The following is a 25,116-nucleotide window of genomic DNA, read 5'->3' as shown; positions in this document are numbered from 1 at the left end:
CAAAAATTCAACAGCTGGCCACTGTATCTCCTTCCTGTTCGAGAAGTGCTTGACTTTCTTGGAGACAGAGATGAATTTGTACAGACCAGATGCTCAATAACCTATATTGCACAATTAAGTTGAAAAATGTTAGCATATTCCTACTTTAAGAAAACCTAGATGTAAAATATGAATTAATACTATAAATCCATGTGACAGAGATAATTAAATATTATGTTTACTACATTGTAAAAACTAGAAGTTGTATAAATTTTTGTTTTTATTTTATTTTTATTTATTTTTAAAAATGTTTATTTACTTTTGACAGAGAGACAGAGCATGAGCGGGAGAGGGCTGAGAGAGAGGGAGACACAGAATCCGAAGCAGGCTCCAGGCTCCAGGCTCCGAGCTGTCAGCACAGAGCCCGACACGGGGCTCGAACTCACAGACCGCGAGATCGTGACCTGAGCCGAAGTCGGACGCTCAACTGACTGAGCCACCCAGGCGCCCCGAAGGTGTATAAATTTTTAAGAGCTGACTTTACTGCTTGTTGAAAGTCAGAAATGTAGATTAAATACTGCTGAAATGATAGCATAATCAATGGGGGCACACACACACACAAACACACACACACACACTAGTTGCATTTGCTTTTATGGAAAGATAAAATCTCCTTGAGTTTCACATTATAAATAAAAATTTTATTTTCATTAAATTTTATTTAAAGCTTTTTTTGGTTATTCAAATAGAAAAGTAGTCTTTAATTACTGTTAAACAAAAAATGGGAAGTGAGGTAATTCATCTTTTGACAATAATCTTTCCCTCCAACAGTGTCATCTTCTTTGAAAGTCAAGGTAATTCCCTGTAAAGAAGGCTTTTAATAAATTACAAATATGTAGTAGATTCTTGTCCATCTACTTCCTAACTACTTAATGCACTGTTGCATAGCAACAATTTTGTTTTCCTGCTTCTTCTTTGTTGGCAGTGTGAGAGTCTGAAATCTGCACTGGCTTGGTCGAGCTCGGGAATCTTTCTGGTACCAGGGGTGCAGGTATCCATTGTAGAAATCAGTAGCTGTTAGCGTTTTCTTGAACATCACTGATCGAACACCAATCCAACCGTCCTAAAGAGCAAAAGACAGTGGCTAGACAGTGGTGGCAAAACTCTTACATTTTAGTTTATAGAACTTTTATCATGAGAACAAACAAACCTACAAATCTTACCAAATGCCTACCTGCAGACAGCACTGTACTAAGTAACATACACGTTTCTTTGACTGCATTTATTACTGAGTGATAACAAATGTACAGACCTGAATAAATTAAACCTATTTAAACATAAAGGAAGCAGAATAAAGATGTTATATTTGCATGGTACTTTACAGTTTTTAGAGTATGTCCATATATCTTACTATGACTGGTCATCAAAAATAGAACTGCTCTAAAAGGCAGATCCACTATCATCCCCAGAGGGAATTGATTTTAGAAGAGAAAACCGATGCTCAGAGGTGAGTGATTTGTCTGACGTGACATAACTGGTGGCACTCAAACTCACATGTTCAGACAACCCCATCTTCTATGAGAGTAAACTGCAGATTTGCAATACAGATATATAAAGACCCAGACAAGGACAGCAAACATGTGCACCCTACAGAGAATAAGTTGAAGAAAGATGAAGAGAGGTTGATGTGGAAGCTCTGTATCTATAGTCTGTGTAGGTCAGATCACTCTACCACTCTTTCATTCATTCATTAATAAGTTTATTATTTATTTATTTATGTTTACTTATTTTGAGAGAGAGCAAGCGAGCGCACAAGTGGGGGAGGGAAGAAAGGGGGAGAGAGAGAATCCCAAGCAGGTTCTGTGCTGTCAGGGCACAGCCCAATGTGGGTCTTGAACTCATAAGCTGTGAGATATGACCTGAGCTGAAACCAAGAGTTGGACGCTTAACCAACTGAGCCACCCAGGCGCTCTTATCACACATTTCAAACACAACCTCTTGAGCATGAAACATTGCACATAAACACCATGAAGGAAAATACCAGGAAATGGAAAAAATGTGCAACAGCTCTCAGGCCACTGTCATTAAATAATAATGGTTCTAAAGTCATTTTATTTTGTTTTATTTCATTTTTTAATGTTTATTTTTGAGAGAGAGAGAGACTGTGAGCAGGAGAAGGGCAGAGAGAGAGAGAAGACACAGAATCCAAAGCAAGCTTCAGGCTCTGAGCTGTGAGCTGTCTGCACAGAGCCCGATGCATGGCTCAAACTCACCAACAGTGAGATCATGACCTGAGCCGAAGTCAGATGCTCAACTGACTGAGCCACCCAGGTGCCCCTCAAGTCATTTTAAATAGTTAAGAAATCCCCTCTTTAACCACTGTTGAACACTAAAAGCAAGTAGGATACCAGCACTGTGGTAGTTCAGCTACATACTTTCATATGTCTGTCTTCTGTGATCATCATATTAGCAAGACAACTTGCTAGTTAAACAAGACTTGTTAGTTTGTTTTTTTTAAGTTTGTTTGTTTGTTTAGAGAGAAAAAGAGAGAGAGAGAGAGAAAACAGGGGAGGGACAGAGAGGATCCCAAGCAGGCTCTGTGCCATCAGCATGGGGCTCAAACTCATGAGCTGTGAGATCATGACCTGAGCCAAAATCAAGAGTTAGTTGCTTAACCAACTGATCCACCCAGGTGCCCCAAGACTTGTTAGTTTTTTGTTTTTTAATTTTTTTAATGTTTTATTTATTTTTGAGACAGAGAGAGACAGAGCATGAACAGGGGAGGGTCAGAGAGAGAGGGAGACACAGAATCCGAAGCAGGCTCCAGGCTCTGAGCTGTCAGCACAGAGCCCAATGCGGGGCTCGAACTCACGGACCGTAAGATCATGACCTGAGCCGAAGTTGGACGCTCAACCGACTGAGCCACCCAGGCGCCCCAAGACTTGTTAGTTTTAACAAGATCTTGTTAATTACAATGGATTAGTGAGAATAAACAAATTTCTTTTAAGAAAACACTAAGGTTACTGAATCTGAGTAATAATGCTTTGGTAAAACATCACTTAAAAAAAATTATACTAGAGATTCAACTATTTCTTAAGAAAATTAAACTGCCCAGATTGAGGGGCGCCTGGGTGGCTCAGTCGGTTGAGTGTCCAACTTTGACTCAGGTCATGATCTCACGGTCTGTGAGTTCGAGCCCCGCGTCGGGCTCTGTGCCGACAGCTCAGAGCCTGGAGCCTGTTTCAGATTCTGTGTCTCCCTCTCTCTCTGACCGTCCCCCGTTCATGCTCTGTCTCAAAAAACTAAATAAATACTTAAAAAAAAATAAAAACTGCCCAGATTGAGACAATGTTCAATCTGATGGATAAATAGTTGAGTAAAATCTTAACTAAAAATGATTAAACTCAGTAAAACAAGTATAGTTTAAAACTAAAAAAGGGGCGCCTGGGTGGCGCAGTCGGTTAAGCGTCCGACTTCAGCCAGGTCACGATCTCGCGGTCTGTGAGTTCGAGCCCCGCGTCAGGCTCTGGGCTGATGGCTCAGAGCCTGGAGCCTGTTTCTGATTCTGTGTCTCCCTCTCTCTGCCCCTCCCCCATTCATGCTCTGTCTTTCTCTGTCCCCAAAATAAATAAACGTTGAAAAAAAATTAAAAAAAAAAAAACTAAAAGAAAAATGTACCTTGCAACAAACCAGCAGTATTTGTGACTGTTTGTGATATATCACTGATCCTGGAATAACAGGTTGTCCTGTTAATTTTGGATCTAAAGAATGGGGGGGAAAGGATATTAGAATAAATAATTATTATAAATAACTTCATGGCACTTCTGAAAAATCAAACAAACATCCTGGGAGGCAGTCCTAATACTGGAGAGGGCATACCTGCTGATGTCCTGACTTTGTAATCCAAACTTACAATGGAGCCATAATGCTGTGTGTATCTCAAACTCAAAGGGAAGCTTTCAGTATGCATAGGAACTTATGAGTCCTTCACCCAGTCTCCCAAGATAAACTAAAAATGCTGAATTTAGAAATTTTGACCATTTGGGGGAAATAACTATCTACCAGTGGAGAGGTATACAGGAAGTTTAGGATCTAAGCTGGCCCTTCTATCCATGACCAAACAAGTCTTAGATTCCTGGGGAACTCTGACTCCTTCTGTGCTGGGCCAGCTCCCTCTGTGACTCACACTCCTTCAGTCCACCACATTTGGAGGCACTGATGGGCTTTAGAATGAACAGACTGTGTCATGAAATGCTACACCCTGGTCTAGGATTCTCACTAAGATTTTCATTATGATATTCACCAGAATGAAACTGACCAAATCATTTTGCACTCCCTGAAAACCTTAATATAAAGAATCAGAGCTTAAAATAGGATAGTAACACTGCTTTGCCTACCTCCCACATTCTTATAATGACTGAATGAAAAAATACATGTGAATGGACACTGCAAAGAGCAAGACAATAAATGAATATAAAATATAATTATTGAACTGACACAAACTAAAAGAACTCTTATTTTTAGTAACTGTAACCTGTGGTAAAAAAGACACATTTTCAAATGGACTATAGTGAAAACATTTTCCACATCAGCTATTCAAAAGTTAGTACCAGTGAGGATTGAACTATTAACTTCTACCAGTTCCAGAAGTTTAATGGCATTATCCATCCAGAGTGTCTGCAACGGAATCTGCAAAGAAAATTAAAGAAGGTATAATAAAAGAATACACTTAACCCCCAAACCCTTTTCAACTACTATTTTGTATTATTATGGTCGGACTTCTCTCCCCATTACAGAGGAATTGGGAGCGAAGTCTCTAAACCTTACAAAACAGAACACAGGTGTGGCCTTTTACATAAGTCTCCAAGATTGTAAGACCTTAAAACACTCTTTTAAAATCAATGTTTGGGCCGCCTGGGTGGCTCAGTCGATTGAGCGTCTGAATTTGGCTCAGGTCATGATCTCACGGTTCGTGAGTTCGAGCCCCGCGTCGGACTCTGTGCTGACAGCTCAGACCCTGGAGCCTGCTTCGGATTCTGTGTCTCCCTCTCTTTCTGCTCCTCCCCTGCTCATGCTCTGTCTCTATCAAAAATAAATAAACATTTAAAAAAATTTTTTAAATAAACAAATAAAATAAATAAATAAAAATCAATAGGGGTGCCTGGGTGGCTCAGTTGGTTAAGCGACCAACTTTGGATTTCAGCTCAGGTCATGATCTCCATGCTGGCAGTGTATACTTGGGATTCTCTCATTCTCTCTCTCTCTCTCTCTCTCTCTCTCTGCCCCTTTCCAGCTTGCTCTCTCTCTCAAAGTCAATAAATAAACTAAAAAAAAAAAAAAATCAATGTTTATATCTTTATTAACATTTCTAATGTAAGGGGCGCCTGGGTGGTTCAGTTGGTCAAGCGGCTGACTTCGACTCAGGTCATGATCTCATAGTTCATGGATTCAAGCCCCATATCAGGCTGTGTGCTGATAGCTCGGAGCCTGAAGCCTGCTTCGGATTCTGCATCTCCCTCTCTCTGCCCCACCCCTGCTCATGCTCTCTCTCTCTCTCGAAAATAAACATTAAAAAAAACCAAACATTTCTAATGTAAGATTTATGTTCATTACAAAAAATTACCACAATTACGTTAAAGAAACTTAGTAAGTATTCTGTACTCCCATCCCTAGAAGTAACCACTGTTAACAATTTGATGTGTATAACCTTGTAGTTTTTTCTACAAATATTACAAAAATCTAGAGCATACTGTTTTTCAAAGGGACTTTTTTGCTTAACAATAAGCGTGGGCAACTTTCATCAGTGCATGCATGTCTATTTCAGTCTTTATCTGCTGTACTTGTACAATATTCCATTTTATGACTATGCCATAATTTATGCAACCAAAACCTTTATGATGGACATTTCAATTACTTTCCATTTCTTACTACTATTAATAGTTTTTTCCCAGTGTGTAGACTTTGAATCTTGGGTACAGTAGTTTTTTCCTATGTGTAACTTTTTTTAGTTTTTTGTAGTAATATTAGCCAATCTTTTCTCTCATGACTCCAGTGGTTCATGTCAAACTTAAAAGTGCTATCCCACACTTTAAGATTACTAATATTGTAAAATTATTCAACTGTGTTTTTTCCCCAGTTCTTTGTGGCTTTACTCTTTTATATTTAAATGCTTGATCCATCTACATTTTATGTTGACTTTGAAAGGCAGGATTTGAGGGCTTCCTCCTCTAATGGCTAACCAGTTCAGTTGTCCCAACCCTATTTACTGGACAATCCATCTCACCTTTCCCCACAGTGTGAAATGCCACTTTTGTCACTTTTGATTTTAGACTCATAAAAATTAACACATACCAGGACACAAGTTCTCTCAAATTTCTGAAGTAAATAAATTGATTTTCAGGCTGTAGTTCAATCCTCCATTTCATAGATGAGGAAAGTGAGGCCCAGAGAATGCAGCTATATTCCCAAGTTTAGACACAGTTAGTTAGGACAGCCAAGCACCAGAATCTGTGTTTTCTCATTCTCAGCTCAATGCTCTTTTTATGAGATTCCCTAAAGAGGACATTTAATTTTCAGAAGAATTAGGTTGTTGCAAAGATTTGAACATTGCATCAAAGAATTAAATACATTTGGTTCATAGGTGTTCATGATCTTCAATGTGACATGTCTTGGTACAATATCCTCTTTTTTTTTTTAATTTTTAAAAAATTTTTAAACATTTTTTAAGTAGGCTTCATGCCAGTTTGGGTCTTGAACTCACGACCCTGATTTCGATATCTGAGCTGAGATAAACAGTCGGACACTTAACCGACTGAGCCACCCAAGGCGCCCCAGTACAATATCCTCTTCTCAAATTTGCTGACTTATTTTTCTTTCACCCACTTCCAGTAAGAGTTATGAAACAATTTTCATGTATGTAACTTCTTTCTTTCAAAGAAATCAAAATATTTTTGAAACATGCTAACTAAAAAAAGGTTTATGTTTACTGAGAGTTATAAACATGCAAGACATATAGTTCTTGTTCAGAATATATTCTTCTTGCTCTTGAGGAGGGTAAAGATCATCTTCACCTTATCATCACAGCATTACAGAAAGCAAAGGGATGGTAAGAATATAGTCATTTCAGTATCCACCATCATTACTGTCAAAATCATATGTTTGCACGGATTTAATTCACAAGGTTTATCTCCTTTGATCTTGGCAGCTGTGGACATGGTCATTAACCCCATTTTAGAGGTAAAAAAGCAGAAACCCAGAAAAGAGTTTTGCTCTTGGTTAGTAAATGGGAGCTCTAGGAATCAAATTTTACCTCCTGGCTCCTAGGTTCTCATTCTGTTATAGCACAAGCTTGTTCTCAGTAGAGAGAAAAGGTTAATTATAGAAGATAAGGATCGGGGCGCCTGGGTGGCTTGGTCGGTTAAGCGTCCGACTTCAGCCAGGTCACGATCTCGCGGTCCGTGAGTTCGAGCCCCGCGTCGGGCTCTGGGCTGATGGCTCAGAGCCTGGAGCCTGTTTCCGATTCTGTGTCTCCCTCTCTCTCTGCCCCTCCCCCGTTCATGCTCTGTCTCTCTCTGTCCCAAAAATAAATAAACGTTGAGAAGATAAGGATCATTATATAGTAATGTAACTGTGTTTAATATTTTAAGGAACTATCAAACTATTTTCCATAGCACCTGCACCCATTTACATTCCCACCAACAATGTATGACGGTTCCCAATTTCTACCTATCCATGTCAACACTTGTTATTGTTTTTTTAATTATAGCAATCCTAGTGGGTATGAAGTGGTATCTCTGTACAGTTTTGATTTGTATTTTTGTAGCAACTAACGAAAATCATCACTTTTTCATGTTGTTAGTGGCCATTTATAGATCTTCTTGGAAGAAATATCTATTCAGATGCTTGGCCCGTTTTCTAATGACGATGTTTTGTCTTTTTGTTGTGGAGTTGTATAAGATCTTTATATATTCTGGATACTAGACAATTATCAGATAGGTGATTTGCCAATATTTTCTTCCACTCTGTAAGCTGTCTTTTCATTTTCTTGATAATGTTCTTTGAAGCCCCAATAGGTTTTAATTTTAAAATCCAATTTCTGGGGCGCCTGGGTGGCTCAGTCAGTTGAGCATCCGACTTCAGCTCAGGTCATGATCTCACAGTCTGTGGGTTCGGGCCCCGCGTCAGGCTCTGTGCTGACAGCTCGGAGCCTGGAGCCTGTTTCCAATCCTGTGTCTCCCTCGCTCTCTGCCCTTCCCCCAGTCTCACTTTGTCTCAGTCTCTCAAAAATAAATAAATATAAAAAAAAAAATCCAATGTCTCTATTTTTAGTTTGGTTACTTAAGCTTTAGGCAACATATTTAAGAACCATTGCCTAATTCAAGATCATGAAGATTTATTCCTAGGTTTCTTCCAAGAGTCTTATCATTTCAGCTCTTATATTTAGGTCTCTGATCCATTTGGAGTTCGTTTTTATACATGGTGTGAGGTAGGAATCCAAATTTGTTTGAGTGTGGATATCCAGTTGTCCAAGCACCACGTGTTAAACAGACTATTCCTTCCCGGGGTGCCTGGGTGGCTCAGTCAGTTAAGTGTCCGACTCTTGGTTTTGGCTCAGGTCATGATCTCAACTTTGAGCCACGTCGGGCTCTGCACTGACAGCACAGAGCCTACTTGGGATTCTCTCTCTTCCTCTCTCTCTCTGCCCCTCCCCTGCTCATACTTTCTATCTAAAAAAATAAACTGAAAAAAAAAGAAAGGCTATTCTTGTCCCATCAAATTATGGTGGCACCCTTATCAAAAATTGATTGACCACAAATGTGAAGGTTTATTTCTGGGCTCTCAATTCTATCCCATTGAGAAACAGGTCTATTCTTATATCAGTACCCAACTGTCTTCATTAGTGAAGCTTTGTAGTAAGTTCTGAAATTAGGAACGGTGAGTTCTTTAATCTTGTCCTTCTTTTTCAAGATTTTTTGGCTATTCCGGGTCTCTTGGGATCCCATATGAATTTTACGATAAGCATGTCAACTTCTGCAAAGATGTCAACTGGGATTTTTATAGGAACTGCGTTGAGTCTGTGGATCAATTGGGGAATAGTGCCATCTTAACAATATTCTTCCAACCCATGAACAACGAGGTCTCTCCATTTACTTAGGTCTTCTTTACTGCTTATTAGCTCTAAAAGTTTCTTTTGGATTCTTTATGATTCTGTACATAGAGCTTTAGTTATTCCTTTCCAGTCTGATTCTGTATTGTTTCTTTTTTCTTGCCTGATAGCCTTAGCTATAACCTCCAGTAGAATGTTGAAGAGAAGTGGTGAGTGTGGACATTTTTGTTTCATTCCTGATCTTAGGGGGAAAGCTTTCAGGCCTTCACCATTAAATATGTTAGCTGTGGGTTTTTGTCAGGTTGAGGAAGTTCCCTTCTATTCTTAGTTTGTTGAACATTTTTATCCTGAAATGGTGTTGGATTTTGTCAAATGCTTTTTCTGCCTCTATTGAGTAAATTATATGCTCTTTATTCTATTAATATGGTATGTTAATAGATTGATTTTTTTATGTTGATTCAATCTTGCATTCCTTAGATAAATCCCACTTGGTCATGGAATATAATCCTTTTTTATACATGTTTGATTTGGTTTGGTAATTCTGCTGAGGATTTTTGCTGCTATATTCATAAGGTGGTTTTCTTTTCTTGTAAAGTCTATATTGTAAAGCCTATTTTATTGTGAAGTCTATTCTTGTGAAGCCGCTATATTCACATGGCTTTCTTTTCTTGTGAGGTCTTTATCTTGTTTAGTCTTCCTTAGGTTTTGTACTAGCTGCTCCCTCTGTCTGAAATGCTCTTTTCCTGATCTTGGCATGACTGGCTCCTTATTGTCTTTCAGATCTAAACTTAATTTCAGTTCAGAGATTCCTTCCCCATCTACCAAATCTAAAATAACCTCCAGTTAATCTATCACATTATCCTATTTTAATTTTCATCAAAAAATTTATCACACTGATATTTTTCTTATTTGCTTGTTTCCATCTTCACATCATTTGTATTTCTAGTACCTAGAACAATGCCTGACACATAATAGGCTCTCAAAAAATATTTTGTTTAATGAATGCATGAATACGTGAATAATAGCAGATAACATTTAATGAGTACCTACTCTTTGCCAGAAACTATACTAGATGCTTCTTATACATTATATCAGCCCTAATTTTCAGATGAACAAACTAAAGCTCAGAAGCTAAATAACTTTCCCAAGTCTACCAAACTAGGAAGTGGCAGAGACAAGAGGGAACCCAGTTCTGTCTGGCTCTAAAGTCCATGTTCCTTTCCCTGTATCATTCTGCTACAATGGGGAAAGTACAAGGTTTATAGTGAGACAGATCTGGTTCAAAACCCGACTCTCACTAACTAAAAATGTGACCTTGTGCAACATCATTCAATAACCATCCATTCTCTACTTCAAGCCTCAATTTCATCAACTTAAAATCAGATAATACCCACAATATGCGATTGTGATCTTCACTGAAGAACTTGGCATGCTAGAGATATTCAGTGACAGCTCTCCTTTTTAACCAACATTAATAACAGGTGGTCCATTAAAAATCCCACACTTGGTAGGCCTGGAGTTCAAACAACACAAGAGGCTATCAAAATGAAGGGGAAAAAAACCCAGTAAATTTGTCAAAGAACTGAGAATTTAACTCAGGCATTTTATTTATTTATTTATTTATATTTATTTATTTTTTAAAGTTTATTCTCATTTATTTTGAGAGAGAGAGAGGGAGAGAGAGAGAATCCCAAGCAGGCTCTGCACTGTGCAGAGCCCGACATGGGGCTCGAACCCACAAACCACGAGATCATGACCTGAGCTGAAATCAAGAGTCAGACGCTTAACCTACTAAACCACCCAGGTGTCCCTCAGGCATTTTAATAAGTATTTATTTTTAGTTTTTTAAAAAAGATTTTAAGTAATCTCTACACCCTCAATGTGGGGCTTGAACTTAACAACCTCGAGACTGAGAGTCACATCCTCCACTAACTGAAGCAGCCCAGCACCCCAGGTATTTTAGTAAGTATTTAATAAATACTGTAAGTACAAATAAAGAATTATGTAATAAATAAGTAATTTAAAGTTACAACTCCATTTGGTATACTATCTGTAGAAAGTGAGTATTTAAGAATTCTGTTGTAAAAAATTGGCTACAGGCAGAAAGACGTACTGGAAAAAGCAATAGATTAGGAATGAGATTTATATTATTTAGTGATGGGGCACCCATCATTCCCCTCATCCATGAAATGGGTAATAAAACTTGGTTATGGGAAACTGCAATATATATATATTCAAAAGTGCTTTGTAATTCTAAGGCCATATAAAAACTTAAAGGAATGACATTCTGATACATGCTACAACATTGATGAACCTTGAAGACATTATGCAAAGTGAAACAAGCCAGACACAAAAGGACAAATATCGTATGATTCCATTTATATGAGGTACCTAGAATAAGCAAATTCTAAGAGACAGAAAGCAGGACAGTGGTTACCAGAGACTGTGGGAAGGGGAGATGGGGGAATCAGTGTTCAGTGGGTACAGAGTTTCAGTATGGGATGATGAACAAGTTCTGGAGATGGACAGTGGCAATGGTTTGCACAATGAAATGAATGTACTTAATGCTACTGATTTATACACTTAAAAATTGTTGAAATGGTAAATTTATGTTATATTTGACCAAAATTTTTTTTTTAAGTTTTAAAAATAAAATGAATTTCAGGATTCTTAGGTTTGAGATTCAGTCCTAAATAAAAATATTTACACACACACACACACACAAAGATAATTAAGTAAAACTGCAATCTGACTTCCAACTTACTATATTTCCAATGGCACGATAAAGTCTGAATATTTGCTCTGAAGTTTGCTCCTCCCATTTTATACAGCTGGTACCAGCAGAAATCTTAGGGGCTGAAAGATAAAGCCAACAGCAAGAATAAATATCAGGTTTGATGGCCATGAATTGGTAACATTGATGCTGAATGATAGATATAAGAGAACTTGTATTATTTTGTCAACTTTTGAATGTTTGAAATTTTCCATAATATGAAGTAAAAATAAACAAATTAACTATACAAATACTATAAGAAAAATGAGTGAATTTCTTTATAACCTGAGTGTAGAAAAAGCCCTCCTAAGAATGACTCAAAATCCAGAAGCAATTAAAGAATGATAAATATGACTACATAAAAGTAAGCTTTTACTAAAAACAACCTTTTGTAAGACAGAGAGGTCATAAATTAAGTAAAAAAACAAACTGAAAGTATAATTTTTATCACAATACTTTAGATTTATAACAAATATAAGTTATATGCTAATCTATATATATATCTATATAATATTATAATAATATATCTAGGAGTACTTTATATCATATAGATTTATTTAAATCTATTACATAGAGGCACCTGGGTGGCTCAGTCAGTTAAGTGAAGTCTGACTTCGGCTCAGGTCACGCTCTCACAGTTCCTGAGTTCAAGCCCCATATCAGGCTTTGTGCTGATGGTTCAGAGCCTGGAGCCTGCTTCAGATTCTGTGTCTCCCTCACTCTCTGGCCCTCCCCTGCTTGCGCTCTGTCTCTCTCTCAAAAATAAACAAACATTAAAGAAAAATTTTTAAAAATCTATTATATAAAGTACTCCTAAAAGCTGAGAAGACCAAAAATGTGATAGAAAAATGGGCAAAAGATATAATGTCCTTTCCCAGAAAAAAGAAATGCAATTAGTCCTTAAACATATAAAAAGATCCTCAACCTCACTCATAGAAGTAACGTAAACTAAAACTACTCCAAGATGCAATTTCTCATCTATTTGATTACGAAGTAAAATATGCTCCAAGTTATCTGCAATGGCATTATTTGAAATAGCAAAAGCTTGAAAACACCCAAAGTGCCCATCAATAGGGGATCTGTTGAATAAATTATGATCTACCCACACAAGTAAGAACTATGCTGCTATAAAAAGGAACAAGGTGGGGCGCCTGGGTGGCTCAGTCAGTTAAGCATCTGACTTCAGCTCAGGTCATGATCTCACAGTTTGTGGGTTAGAGCCCCACATGAGGCTCTGTGCTGACAGCTCAGAGCCTGGAGCCTGCTTCAGATCCTGTGTTTCCCTCTCTCTCTACCCCTACCCACTCACTCTCTCTCTCTCAAAAATAAATAAACATTAAAAAAAATTAAAAAAAAAAAAGGAACAAGGAAAATCTCTTCTTACTGATAGGAAAGGGTTTCCAGGGTACACTGTTAAGTTAAAAAAAACCCAAAGGTACAAAAGAGTGTATATTTTATGCCACCTTTTGTGAAAGAAAAAAAGGAAAAATCAATTAAAAAATATGTGGTTTTGCTTATTTTGATAAAAGGAAACAACTGGAAGGCTAAATCAGAAACTCATAAAATTAGTTACTTATAGAGGGAGGGAAACCGGAAGGAGGAACTAGGGATGGAAGTGAAACTCCTCTGAGTATAATTCCTCAAATGGCTTAAATTTTTTAATCACAGAGATGTTTTATGTGATTCAAAAAATCAAATTTAATCATAAAGAGGAAAAAAAGCAACTCTGAAAATTAAAAACAAACTGAAGCAAATAAATTTAACTATATATCAAACTAGATAACAAAACCACATGGAAAAAATAATCATCTCCAGTAAGTTTTGAACACGGTACTCTGACTGCACACTCTTAGCAGGATATATAGTCTATGGACAAAAAAACTGCAGAGAAATCTGAAATATTACTCAGTAGCTTTACTGTTTGTAGTAATACTGGTGTTGTAATTTTGAAACTATTTTATGCCTAGCAATTAAATAAATAGGTCAGTGTTAATTTTTGAAAGTGTTAACAGTTTAGGGGCGCCTGGGTGGCGCAGTCGGTTAAGCGTCCGACTTCAGCCAGGTCACGATCTCGCGGTCTGAGTTCAAGCCCCGCGTCGGGCTCTGGGCTGATGGCTCAGAGCCTGGAGCCTGTTTCCGATTCTGTGTCTCCCTCTCTCTCTGCCCCTCCCCCGTTCATGCTCTGTCTCTCTCTGTCCCAAAAAATAAATAAACGTTGAAAAAAAAAAAAATTAAAAAAAAAAAAAGTATTAACAGTTTAAAAGAAAATATAAGAAAAGCCCTGAAATTAAAATTTAAATCAGTAACAGTATGAACTCAAGTATTATTTAAAAAATATAATGCCTCAGGGTGCCTGGGTGGCTTAGTTAAGTGTCTGACTTTGGTTCAGGTCATGATCTTCCTGTTCAGAGTTCAAGCCCTGTGTCGGGCTCTGTGCTGACAGCTCAGAGCCTGGAGCCTATTTTCAGATTCTGTGTCTCCCTCTCTCTCTCTGCCCCTCCCCTGTTCACACGTGCACGTGCTCTCTCTCTCTCAAAAATAAACATTAAAAAAATATATATATAATGCCTCACCTTGTCTATTGACACCTTAACCTGGAACACACAGTTGCACCAGACTGTTTCTAAATATCACACCCTGCTAAAATGAACAAGGCTGAGAATTCACAAAGTGAGCCTGGGACATCTTAGAAAAAGAAAGCAAAGAAGCACTCAAAAACTACCTGGGGTTGTCAAAGGATACAGAACCAGGGGTACCTGGGTGGCTCAGTCGGTTAAGCATCTGACTTTGGCTCAGGTCATAATCCAGAGTTCGAGCCCGTGTCTGGCTCTGTGCTGACAGCTCAGAGCCTGGAGCCTGCTTCAGATTCTGTGTTTCCGCCTCTCTCTTTCTGCCCCTCCCCTACTCACACTGTCCTCTGTCTCTCTCAAAAGTAAATAAACATTAAAAAAAAAATTTTTTTTTAATAAAAACAAAATAAAGGATACAGGACCCAACTTTAAGGGGCTTCCACTGGCCAAATTTGGGATGACTTGAGCAGTACAAAGAATTATAAATGCAACTAACTGTAAAACACAATAAATGAAAATTCATGAGTCATATAATAATTTAAAAATCTCATTTGCTACCATAATTGAAGGTGATTATGGCACCCACTTCTTACTCTAAAAATTGGTAGTTACAGAAAGAATCAAGCATTGATCCTACCATTTTTGGATGAACTAAAATTCATCTTCAATTAATGATGAAAAGCTCTTCTTTACAGAATAATGTCAAGTATTAAAGGTAAAAAGAATTGGAAAATCACCATTTATGCAATCCCTAATGAAATAAATCATTTAACAAAGAAGCATCAACCCATGCCAAAATTATTATGTGAAAGGTTATTAGAGAACAGGATGTTTGCATGGTGCCAAAGCATTACCCCACAGATTACCTACCACTGCAAAAGCGGAAACAAATCTTTGTACTGGACTCAACCAAGTGATCCAACTTAACCTCACCAGCCTCGATACAACCCTGGTATTATGGCAGGGTAGACATATGGTAGACATTATGGTAGACAGAGGCAACACTTCTCTGAGTATATCCTTTTAAACAGTTTTGACTTTTGAATCACGTAAATGTTTTACATGTTCAAGAAACAAATCATAAAAATAAAAAGCAATCCTTAAAACTAAAAACAAACTGAAACAAATATCATTGGAACACAATATCATCTATGAAATACTCTTTCCAAAAACTTCAAGCCTGAGTCTAATCAAGCCTTTAAAACTTCCAATTCACAAGAAATCTAAGGGCTAGAAAAACAAGTTAAAACAACACTGGAAGGAAAGACAACTAGCCTGGTCTCTTCAAAAAGTCAATGACATGGAAGGAAAAAATTTATGGAGAAATTACTCTAGATTAAGGAGACATAACAACTAATTACAATTAGATGTTAGTTTGAAAAAAAATGGCTAAAAAATAAGTTTTTAGACAATTAGCAACATTTAAATATGCACTGGATATTAGATGCTATTAGGGAACTGTTCATTTCTCTTAAGAGATGCATGCTGAAGTATTTAGGGATGACAGGTTACGATGCATACTTCCAAACGATTAAGCAGAAATCTAAAAATATGTACTAAATAGGGGTGCCTGGGTGGCTCAGTTGGTTAAGCGTCAGACTTCAGCTCAGGTCATCACCTCTTGGTTCATGAGTTTGAGCCCTATGTCAGGCTCTGTGCTGACAGCTCAGAGCCTGCTCGTGCTTCAGATTCTGTGTCTTCCTCTCTCTCTGCCCCTCCCCCACTCACACAGTCTCTCTCTCTCTCTCAAAAAAAAAAAAACATTAAAAAAAGATTTAAAAAAAAATATGTACTAAACACACACACACACACACACACACACACACACACACACAGAAAAAAACTGTGGCCAAACATTAATAATTGTTGACTCTGGATAAAACAGGTATTCACCATCTTTTAACTTCACTCTGTTTGGTACTTTTCCATATAAAGAAGTGGGAAAAAATTTCTACACCTTCATGAGGCTATAAGGGTAAGAGGGGAAGGGAGACCATACCAACCATTCTTTGGAAAGGGACATACAGGTGGGCACTAAATCTTTAGTCAAAATTAAGAGAAATGTGCAAGTGAGGAAGTCAGGATGTTCAGGTGCTATCATGACAGACAAAACCTCATGGAGGAGGGAAGGGTCTCCGCAGTCCTCGCTCACCATGTGTCACTCCCTCAGTTGGCTGCTGCCTTCCATTGCTCAAACTCTCAGGCAAATTTTTCAAAACTGAAATAAGCTTAAAAAAAAGAGAGAGAGCAACACATTCAAGATGAGAACAAAAACAGAAATACATTATAATTCAGTACCATGACACTATCAAACGTTTTGAAGGAGCTGTGTGGCAGGGCAGGGCAGGGCAGTAAACTGGCTTAAGCTGTGATGACACGTGTCTACTCAATGGAGTTTGAGTGTGGATGTTGCTCTCTGCAGGGTATGGGGCAATGTTATGCTTTTAGAGAACGCTGAGCTTTGCCTGGCTATGTAAGCTCTGGTGTCAGGACAGCATGTGCTCCAGAATCCACACTCTGACCCTGAGGGAGGGAAGGGAGTGGAGCCTCAAAGAAGGAGAATGTACTCTGGAGTCACACAGTTCTGGGTTCAAATCCCAATTCCACCACCTACTAGCATGTATTGTGGAAAAGTTATTTGAGAAGTTTATTGGGAAGGTAAAATAATAATAATAATAATAATAATAATAATAATAATAATAAGTCTACAGAGTTTCTAGAATAGTCCTGGCACACCAGCCAATGCTCGATAAATGAGAGCCACTATTACAAAAACACTTCTGAGGCGAGTGCTTAGATTAGAAAGCACCATCTAGATGGGGGAAAACTGTCCTCTATAGAAAATTAACTAGTTCATGTGAAAATCATTAATTTGGTCACTAAGCATTCACTCAGACCTACTGTATGCAGATTCAAGCTACACAAAGCTGAAGAGCTCATGTATAGCCAGGGGGTCCACAGAACTCCAGTGTGTGTGGAGGCGATGGCGGCTGCACAGGCACAGAAGTGGGAGAAGTGCCCAGTCACCGAGTGAATGGCCGCTGGCCAGTCTGACGGGGGCACCAGGTGATTCTATGAGACTGAGGGTGAGACTGGGAAGAAGAGTCTAAAGGCCTCTGAAACGTGGTGTGGTGGACCACAGAAACACACGCATTTCATTTGAGGGCCTTTATTAAGCACCTACTCGATAAATTTCTCAAAGACTTACATGAGAAATGCCAACCTAAATTTTAGAAAGCCAGGGATAGAAATCACTTAAAAGAAAACAGCTGAAAATTTCATATCATGGAAGTGTTCCTTTCATCATAAACAGTTAGGAGACCTACTGAATGAGTAGAAAGCAGTGGGATATGGGAGAACTGTACCATGTTGGCACCCAGTCTTGACAGCACTGCCTCCAGTTCCTTTGAGGTGCTCTTAGGTGGCACAGGAACCGTTTCCTGTTTGAGAATTGGGCCTACGTCAAACCTATAGAAAAGCAAAAGCAAATGATAACATTACTATTTTTTAAGATCAGTGTGGTTGTCTACATGAGTGTTTACACATCACAAGAATAGTTTAACCCTGGTTGTGAATTTGACTGTTAGCCATTAGCCAAAGAGAAAGGTCAGTCTGAAGTAAGTAAAATCTTGCCTGTATTTAGATCTTAAATCTATTTTTTCCCAAAGGAAATAAGTATGAAGCTGCACATTAGGGATTTAATTGCAGTTACAAATAATTCCACCTTGGTGCTCCTGGGTGGCTCAGCCTGTTAAGCGTCCATCTTTGGCTCAGGTCATGATCTCATGGTTCATGGGTTTGAGCCCCGCTTCGGGCTCTGTGCTAACAGCTCAGAGCCTAGAGCCTGCTTTGGATTCTTTGTCTCCCTCTCTCTCTGTCCCTCCCCTGCTCACACACTGTCTCTCTCTCAAAAATAAAAAATAAAAAACATTAAAAATAATAATTCTACCTTTAGCAATAAATAGTATTTAAAAAGTTTCTATTCATACAATGAAGGCACAGAGCAAAAAATTGATTTTCCAAGGAAGTACAATTAAATTCATAATGATTTCTTCCTGTAATTCCTTTCTCAAAAGACAAGAGTTTTGCCTGGATTATAATCACTGGTGATTATAAGTAGGCACAAGTGTATTTGCATTCCCATAGTCTTACATTTTTACATCTAGCTCTGTAAATACTGGCTATCAACTTTTATTAGAAATATGCTTTATTTATTTATTTTTTTTTAATTTTTTTTTTTCCAACGTTTTTATTTATTTTTGGGACAGAGAGAGACAGAGCCTGAACGGGGGAGGGGCAGAGAGAGAGGGAGACACAGAATCGGAAACAGACTCCAGGCTCCGAGCCATCAGCCCAGAGCCCGATGCGGGGCTCGAACCCACGGACCGCGAGATCGTGACCTGGCTGAAGTCGGACGCTTAACCGACTGCGCCACCCAGGCGCCCCAGAAATATGCTTTATTTTAAATATTTAACTTTGTGGTTGTTAATTATAGTTCCAACTTAATTTCAATTTAATTTCTATTCTATAAGCTTTAATAAAATTCTTACTATGAAAAATTACAAACATCCATAAAACTAGAGTGAATTGTCACCTGATCCCCAAATAACATCACCCAGATTTTAGAATCATCAAAGTTTTGCAACTTGTTTCACATGTTCCTCCCTTTTTCTGAAGTTAGTTAAAGCAAATCCCAGATATGCAGCTGTTCTTGTGAACCTGTGAATTATTTTCTATGGGGACATTAGGTGATAACAGATAGCAACTTAATATAATCCTGTTTCTTAAAGCATAGTATGATTTTTAAAAAATTAAATGTTTAAGACAGCCATATTACACATTGGCATACAATATAGTCTTATTTCAGGTTCCAAAAATTTTTGACCACAGAAACCTAGGCTAACAGAACTGAGATTTGTAACAACTAATATACAAAAATCCACCTCTGGGCGCCTGGGTGGCGCAGTCGGTTAAGCGTCCAACTTCAGCCAGGTCACGATCTCACTGTCCGTGAGTTCAAGCCCCGCGTCGGGCTCTGGGCTGATGGCTCAGAGCCTGGAGCCTGTTTCCGATTCTGTGTCTCCCTCTCTCTCTGCCCCTCCCCCGTTCAGGCTCTGTCTCTCTCTGTCCCAAAAATAAATAAACGTTGAAAAAAAAATTAAAAAAAAAAAACAAAACAAAAATCCACCTCTCGTTTACACATCTTTTAAAGAAATCCACTTGTTAATGGTATAATTTATTTCAATCAACAAGCCACACATTTCACAAGGACTTTAAAGAGATACTTCATAATACAAAACCACATATAGTTTGTGTTAGAAACCAGGAAAAGACAGAAAGGGAAGGCACTCTGGAGTTAAGGGGAATTAGCACCATCCATTCATCTACTTCCATGTCCCTTCCAAACAGATTGACAGCAACATTGAAAATTACAAAGTCTAGAGAAAAGAAAATATCTTCTACCTTTTAGGTCTAATTTGCATAATTGTCACTCCAGTAACTGTGTCTCCATGAAGCACAGTATGGATTATAGGCGCTGGACCACGCCACCTCGGGAGGCAACTGGGATGGACATTCAATATGCCACTGAGTCAGAAAAAGGCAGAAATTAGTGTGCAAATGGGCTTTACCATTTAGTTCCTGCTACCTAAACAAATATGCTACTTTTTATCATTATACTTCCCGAGAAAGTTTGAAAAACAAAGTTAAATCTAGTCTTATACCTGAGGTGCCTGGGTGGCTCAGCTGGTTAAGCACCTTACTCTCAATTTCAGTTCAGGTCACCATCTCACAGTTGGTGAGTTTGAGCCCTGCGTCGGGCTCTGCACTGACAGTGCAGAGCCTGCTTGGGATTCTGTGTCTCCTCTCTCTCTGCCCCTTCCCTGCTCGTGTGTTCTCTCTTTCTCAAAAATAAATAAAAGAAAATCTAGTCTTATATCATCAGTAAAGGGAGCCAGAGATTAAGTTTACTTTATTACCATAAAAGGCCAATGAAACTCAATTAAAAACAGAACAAGAACAAACTCACTGTTCCAAAGGTGTTCCACAATAATCTGTGATGTCTGGGAGTTCTTAAAGATTTTACTTTTTAAGTAATCTCTACGCCCAACATGGGGCTTGAACTTAAAACCCCAAGATCAATAATCACATACTCCACTGACTGAGCCAGCCAGGCGCCCCTTGGAGTTTTTAAATAAAAGCAAAAAATACCTTTTATACTGTATGAGAAGAACTACTCAAACCCTACTGTGCATCTCATGGACAATGTGAATGTTTATAGTTTAGTCACATAATTACCCTTGTTTCACTTAGTTTGCATATAGAATGCCTAAAACAAGCTTCTTGAATCCCCATCCAATGATGTATTTTTTTTACCCTAACACACATATTGCCCATAGATGCGCAACTTAAATCATTTACTAAGGAAGCTATCTTAGTTTAATGATGTCTCCACCGCAGGAATATGCACTTGGGAGTGTATGTCTAAGAGATAAGAGTCTTATATTCAAAGCTCTGTTCAGACCAGTCTCATTGATCCAACAAATATTTACTGAGCACAGTTCATGTGCTGGCATTGTTCTAAGTGCTGGGATACAAGCAACACTGAACCAAAGGAGAAGAAATTCTGCCCTCAGGGAGCTTACGCGCAAAGGGTGGGAGAGAAACAACAACAAAAAAGTGCAAAAAGTCTGCCAGATGGTTCTAAGGGCTGTGGGGAAAAATAAAGCAGAGGAGTAGGAGTATTAGGTAGGAGACTACAATTTTAATAGGAGTCACAGAAAATTTTACCAATAAGATGTGAAGAGGTGTGGGAATAAGACATGCAAACATATTCCAGGCAGAGGGAATAAGTACAGAGATCTTGAAGAAGGTAAATGCTGGGCAAGTTCAAGAACAGCAGAGAAGCCAGTGTAGTGTGGCTGGAGCGGAGTGAACCTAAGGAGTAACACTAAGACAGCAAGGAGGGGACCAAACCCAGTAGGTAGGCCCATATAAGGACTCTGACCTCTTCTGAGATGGGAAAACACCAGAGAATTTTGAGCAGAATGACATGATCAAACTTCTGCTTTAAAAGGATCATTTTGGGGCACCTTGGTGGCTCAGTCAGTCAGTGTCTGACTCTTGAGTTTGGCTCAGGTCATGATGACTTCACAGTTGTGAGACTGAGCCCCGAGCTGGGCTCTGCGATGGGCGTGGAGCCTGCTTAAGATTCTCTCTCTCTCCCTCTGCCTCTCCCCTGCTTGGCTGCTGGGTTGGTAAAAGACTGAGAAGGCCAAGGAAAGGAATAGATGCCAGTTAGGGGGCTACTGCAGAATGACAGTGAGAACAGCAGTAAAAGTGTTGAGAGAGCCAGTCAGATTCTAGATAGAATTTGAAGGCAGAGCCAATAGAATTTCCTGATGGACTGGATGTGTGGGGTGAGATAAGCAATAAGAATGACTGAAAGGTTTTGTGTCTCAACAACTACAAGGGTGGAGTTGCCATTTGCTGAGATGAAGATGTAGGGAGAAGCAGGTTTGGGGCACAAGTTCAGGAATGCAGTTTAGGACATCTTATGTGTAAGGTGCCTATCAGACACCCAAGCAGAACTGTGGAGGAGGCAGTGTGCATCAGCGGCCTGGAATTCAGGGAGAAATCTGAACTGGAGGGACAAATTTGGGAGCCGTCAGCATATACATGGAGTTTATTTTATTATTCTTGTTAATGTTTATCTATTTTTGAGAGACAGAAGACGCAAGGAGGGGAGAGGCACAGAGAGGGGGGTAGAGGATTGGAACCAGGCTGTGTGCTGACAGGAGCAGAGCCCGATGGGGGGCTCGAACTCATGAGCTGTGAGATCATGACCTGAGCTGAAATCAGAAGCTCAACCCACTGAGCCACCCAGGTGTCCCCATAAACAAGGAATTTAAGTGAGGGTGAGTGAGAGCCCATAGATCAAGAGCATCATATATTCGTGACACCAACACAATTTTTTTACCTTAAAATACTAAAGACAGCAGAACTAGAATTCAAGTCATTGCACTTTAAACACCAGGCCCATATGCAAAGACCAAGTCCTCTATACTTTATTTCCTTTAAAAAAACTTACTAGGGAAATTTAAGAATAAGAGCCTCACTCAAAAGTCGGCCAAATGAAGCTACCACTCCAACGTCATATTCTCCAGATCCCACATCTGGCCACTCATACACAGGAAGCTGAGATTGGACAGCATATTGCTTCACTGGCAGTCCTTTTGGTGATGGGGAGGGCACTGTGACCACCTCCAATTTTTCAATTAACTCTTCCTCTTTGTTTTCCCTACGTTGGAAAGATTGGAAGAAAATGTTAAGACAATGACTCAAAGCTAAACTACCTCCCATACTTCCACAGTACTTTTGTGGTTAAATTCACAAAACATTTAAGGGTAAGTGATTAAAACTAGTACAACTGACTGAGTTTTTATTTTGTATTTAATTTAAATTATTTTTAAAGAGCCACATGTGGCTAGTGGCTGTTTGGATGGCATGACTCTAGAAATTTCCTGTGCATACAGAAACACATACAGTACAGACATTTTACACAACTAGGATATTATATATATTGCTCTGCATTTTGTTTTTTTCCTCTTAACACTATATATACACCATTTTATGAGTCTTTTTAAAAAGTGGGTTAAATATACACTTGCTTGTATATCTGTCGAACATTTCTAAAATAAAAAACTGGAAACAGTAGCTGTCTGTGAAGAGGGGAACTGGGAAGTGATAGAGGCAGAAGGAACTGACTTTTCACTGTATATCCTTTGAACCTTTTGAATTTTGTACCACAACCATGTGCTAGTCAAACAATAAATACTTTACACACACACACACACACACACACCCCCATGGGCATCATTTCATAGCAGTACATTTTGTACTACTACTTTCTTTTTACCTGCTGTGTAGTATTCCAGTACCCAGGGGTGGGGTTAATTAATTTAGCAGGTATCGCATCAGGTATGGAGAAGTAATAAGAAAATGAGTATATAGCGACAAAGCACAAGAATAATGGAGTTGCCAAGTGAAACATCAGCAGAAAGGTCAGCACACAAGCAGTGCGATTCTGCAGGCAATTTGGGGAAAGCAGCATGTGGAGATTACATCAGGGAGGGTATGCAAAGGGAACATGTATGAAGGGAGTGTTTCTGGGTGCCAGGGCAGAGCACTGGAGGGAGGGATATGATACAAGGGGATTGACGGGGGAGTCAATAGGAGGGCTGCTGTGTAGAATCTGCAGGGAAGACTTGGAGAAGGCAGAAATGAGTGTTGGGGACACATCAGGAAGAAACGGAGTGGGGAAATAACAGAAGTTGGGAGAAAGAAGGCAGAGCAGTATATTTGGGTAGAGCCACTACCATATACCATATGGACTTTCAGAACAGAGTGGATCTCAATTTTTTCCCCTGTAAATAAGATTTGTTAAATTTCAGAAATACTAAATGTATACCTAAGAGTTCTGATTTGTAAATTTATTCAGTTGAAAGTAGTTCGGTTGTGGACTATGTCCTCATTTTGGCTCCAGAAAACTGAGTCCCGTTGCATACAAGGAGATGGGGGGCAGGGAAGTGAGACATGGGTATGCCTGTGACCCGCAAGAAGCCCAAAGGATTGGAGGGTACAAATTAGATGAAGAGGAGGCAGAAGGAGTAAGTGGAAAGGGGAGGACTTTGAAGTCAGACCCCGTTTCAAGGCCGAACCAGCTCATTTGATGACCTTGGGCAATCTAACCTCTCCGAGCTCCGGTTTCCTTACACACAAATGGGGCAAGGGGGTGGTGGCTGTAGTGGATGAGGTATGCAAAACGACTGGCGCGGGCTTGGCCCCTTGAAGCGCCCGGTAGCGCTAGGAGAACGGATGAAGCCGGGAGCCGGAGTGTAGACCGGAGGGACCAGACGGGAACGGTGCACCTTCCGGGCGCCCGGAGACGCCAAGATCTGGGCCCAGACCCTTCCGGCGCCGCTGCTATCCCTGACGAGGAGTCCAAGCCCTCGGAGCTGGCGCAGTGGCTCGGCAGCAGCGCCTTCGGCAGCCGGGCCCCCCAAGCCCCGGCCCCGGTACCTGGCGGCGTGCAGCGCCCGCAACGCCTCTCGGGCAAACTGGTCCGTACCGAAGAAGAGCACCCGCCAGGGCGGCTTCCCGCGGACTCGGACGCCCCGGCCGTCTTCCCCGCCAGGGGACGCACCAAGCCCGGCCAGCGCTCGCCACTGGGGGGTCGGCCTTGCGTCTGGACCGCCACCAGCCGGCCGAGAACCCCAGCAACGCCGCACCAGCACCCTCATAGCCTCTGAAGGAAGCCTACCCTGCGCAGGCGCGTCGGAATGGGAGGCGTGCGCGTGCTAGGCCGGAGGGGCGGGGCCGGGGAGGAGAGCTGAAGGGCGGGTTCTGCTAGCGACTAGGGGCGTGCCCTGCACGGTTGGAGGCGTGGCCCGCCTGTGTTGGCGTTAACTAGGAATTTGCGGGCTCATGGGTCCCCGTGAATTTTGTTGCATTTGTTTGCATGATTTAGGCAGTCTCCCAAAAGAAGTCTTTTGGGAACAAATCATGTGTTTTCAGACAATAAAATATCATTCATTAAGTAATTATGATAAGGAATATTTACTGAGTATTGTATGCCATGCTTTGGCTAAGCATTTTATAGCCATTTTATCAGTTAATCTTCATATCAA

The 25,116-nt window shown here is 39.8% G+C and overlaps 1 protein-coding gene across 1 annotated transcript; it reads right to left on the bottom strand.

Moving 5' to 3' along the window:
- Positions 1-658: 658 nt before the first annotated feature.
- Positions 659-24,772, bottom strand: MTFMT (mitochondrial methionyl-tRNA formyltransferase). The gene is made up of 9 exons (XM_043555164.1): positions 24,509-24,772; positions 22,518-22,727; positions 19,892-20,014; positions 17,794-17,896; positions 16,581-16,656; positions 11,850-11,941; positions 4,590-4,668; positions 3,658-3,740; positions 659-1,102 (listed from the first exon to the last, which is right to left on the bottom strand). Exons 1-9 carry the CDS (start codon positions 24,727-24,729, stop codon positions 905-907), a joined length of 1,185 nt encoding a protein of 394 aa, XP_043411099.1. The 5' UTR covers positions 24,730-24,772; the 3' UTR covers positions 659-904.
- Positions 24,773-25,116: the final 344 nt, after the last annotated feature.

This window comes from Prionailurus bengalensis, chromosome B3 (genome assembly GCF_016509475.1).
Source record: "Prionailurus bengalensis isolate Pbe53 chromosome B3, Fcat_Pben_1.1_paternal_pri, whole genome shotgun sequence".
In the NCBI taxonomy this organism is placed as follows: Eukaryota; Metazoa; Chordata; class Mammalia; order Carnivora; family Felidae; genus Prionailurus; species Prionailurus bengalensis.
This window is presented reverse-complemented; position numbering and strand designations above follow the sequence as displayed.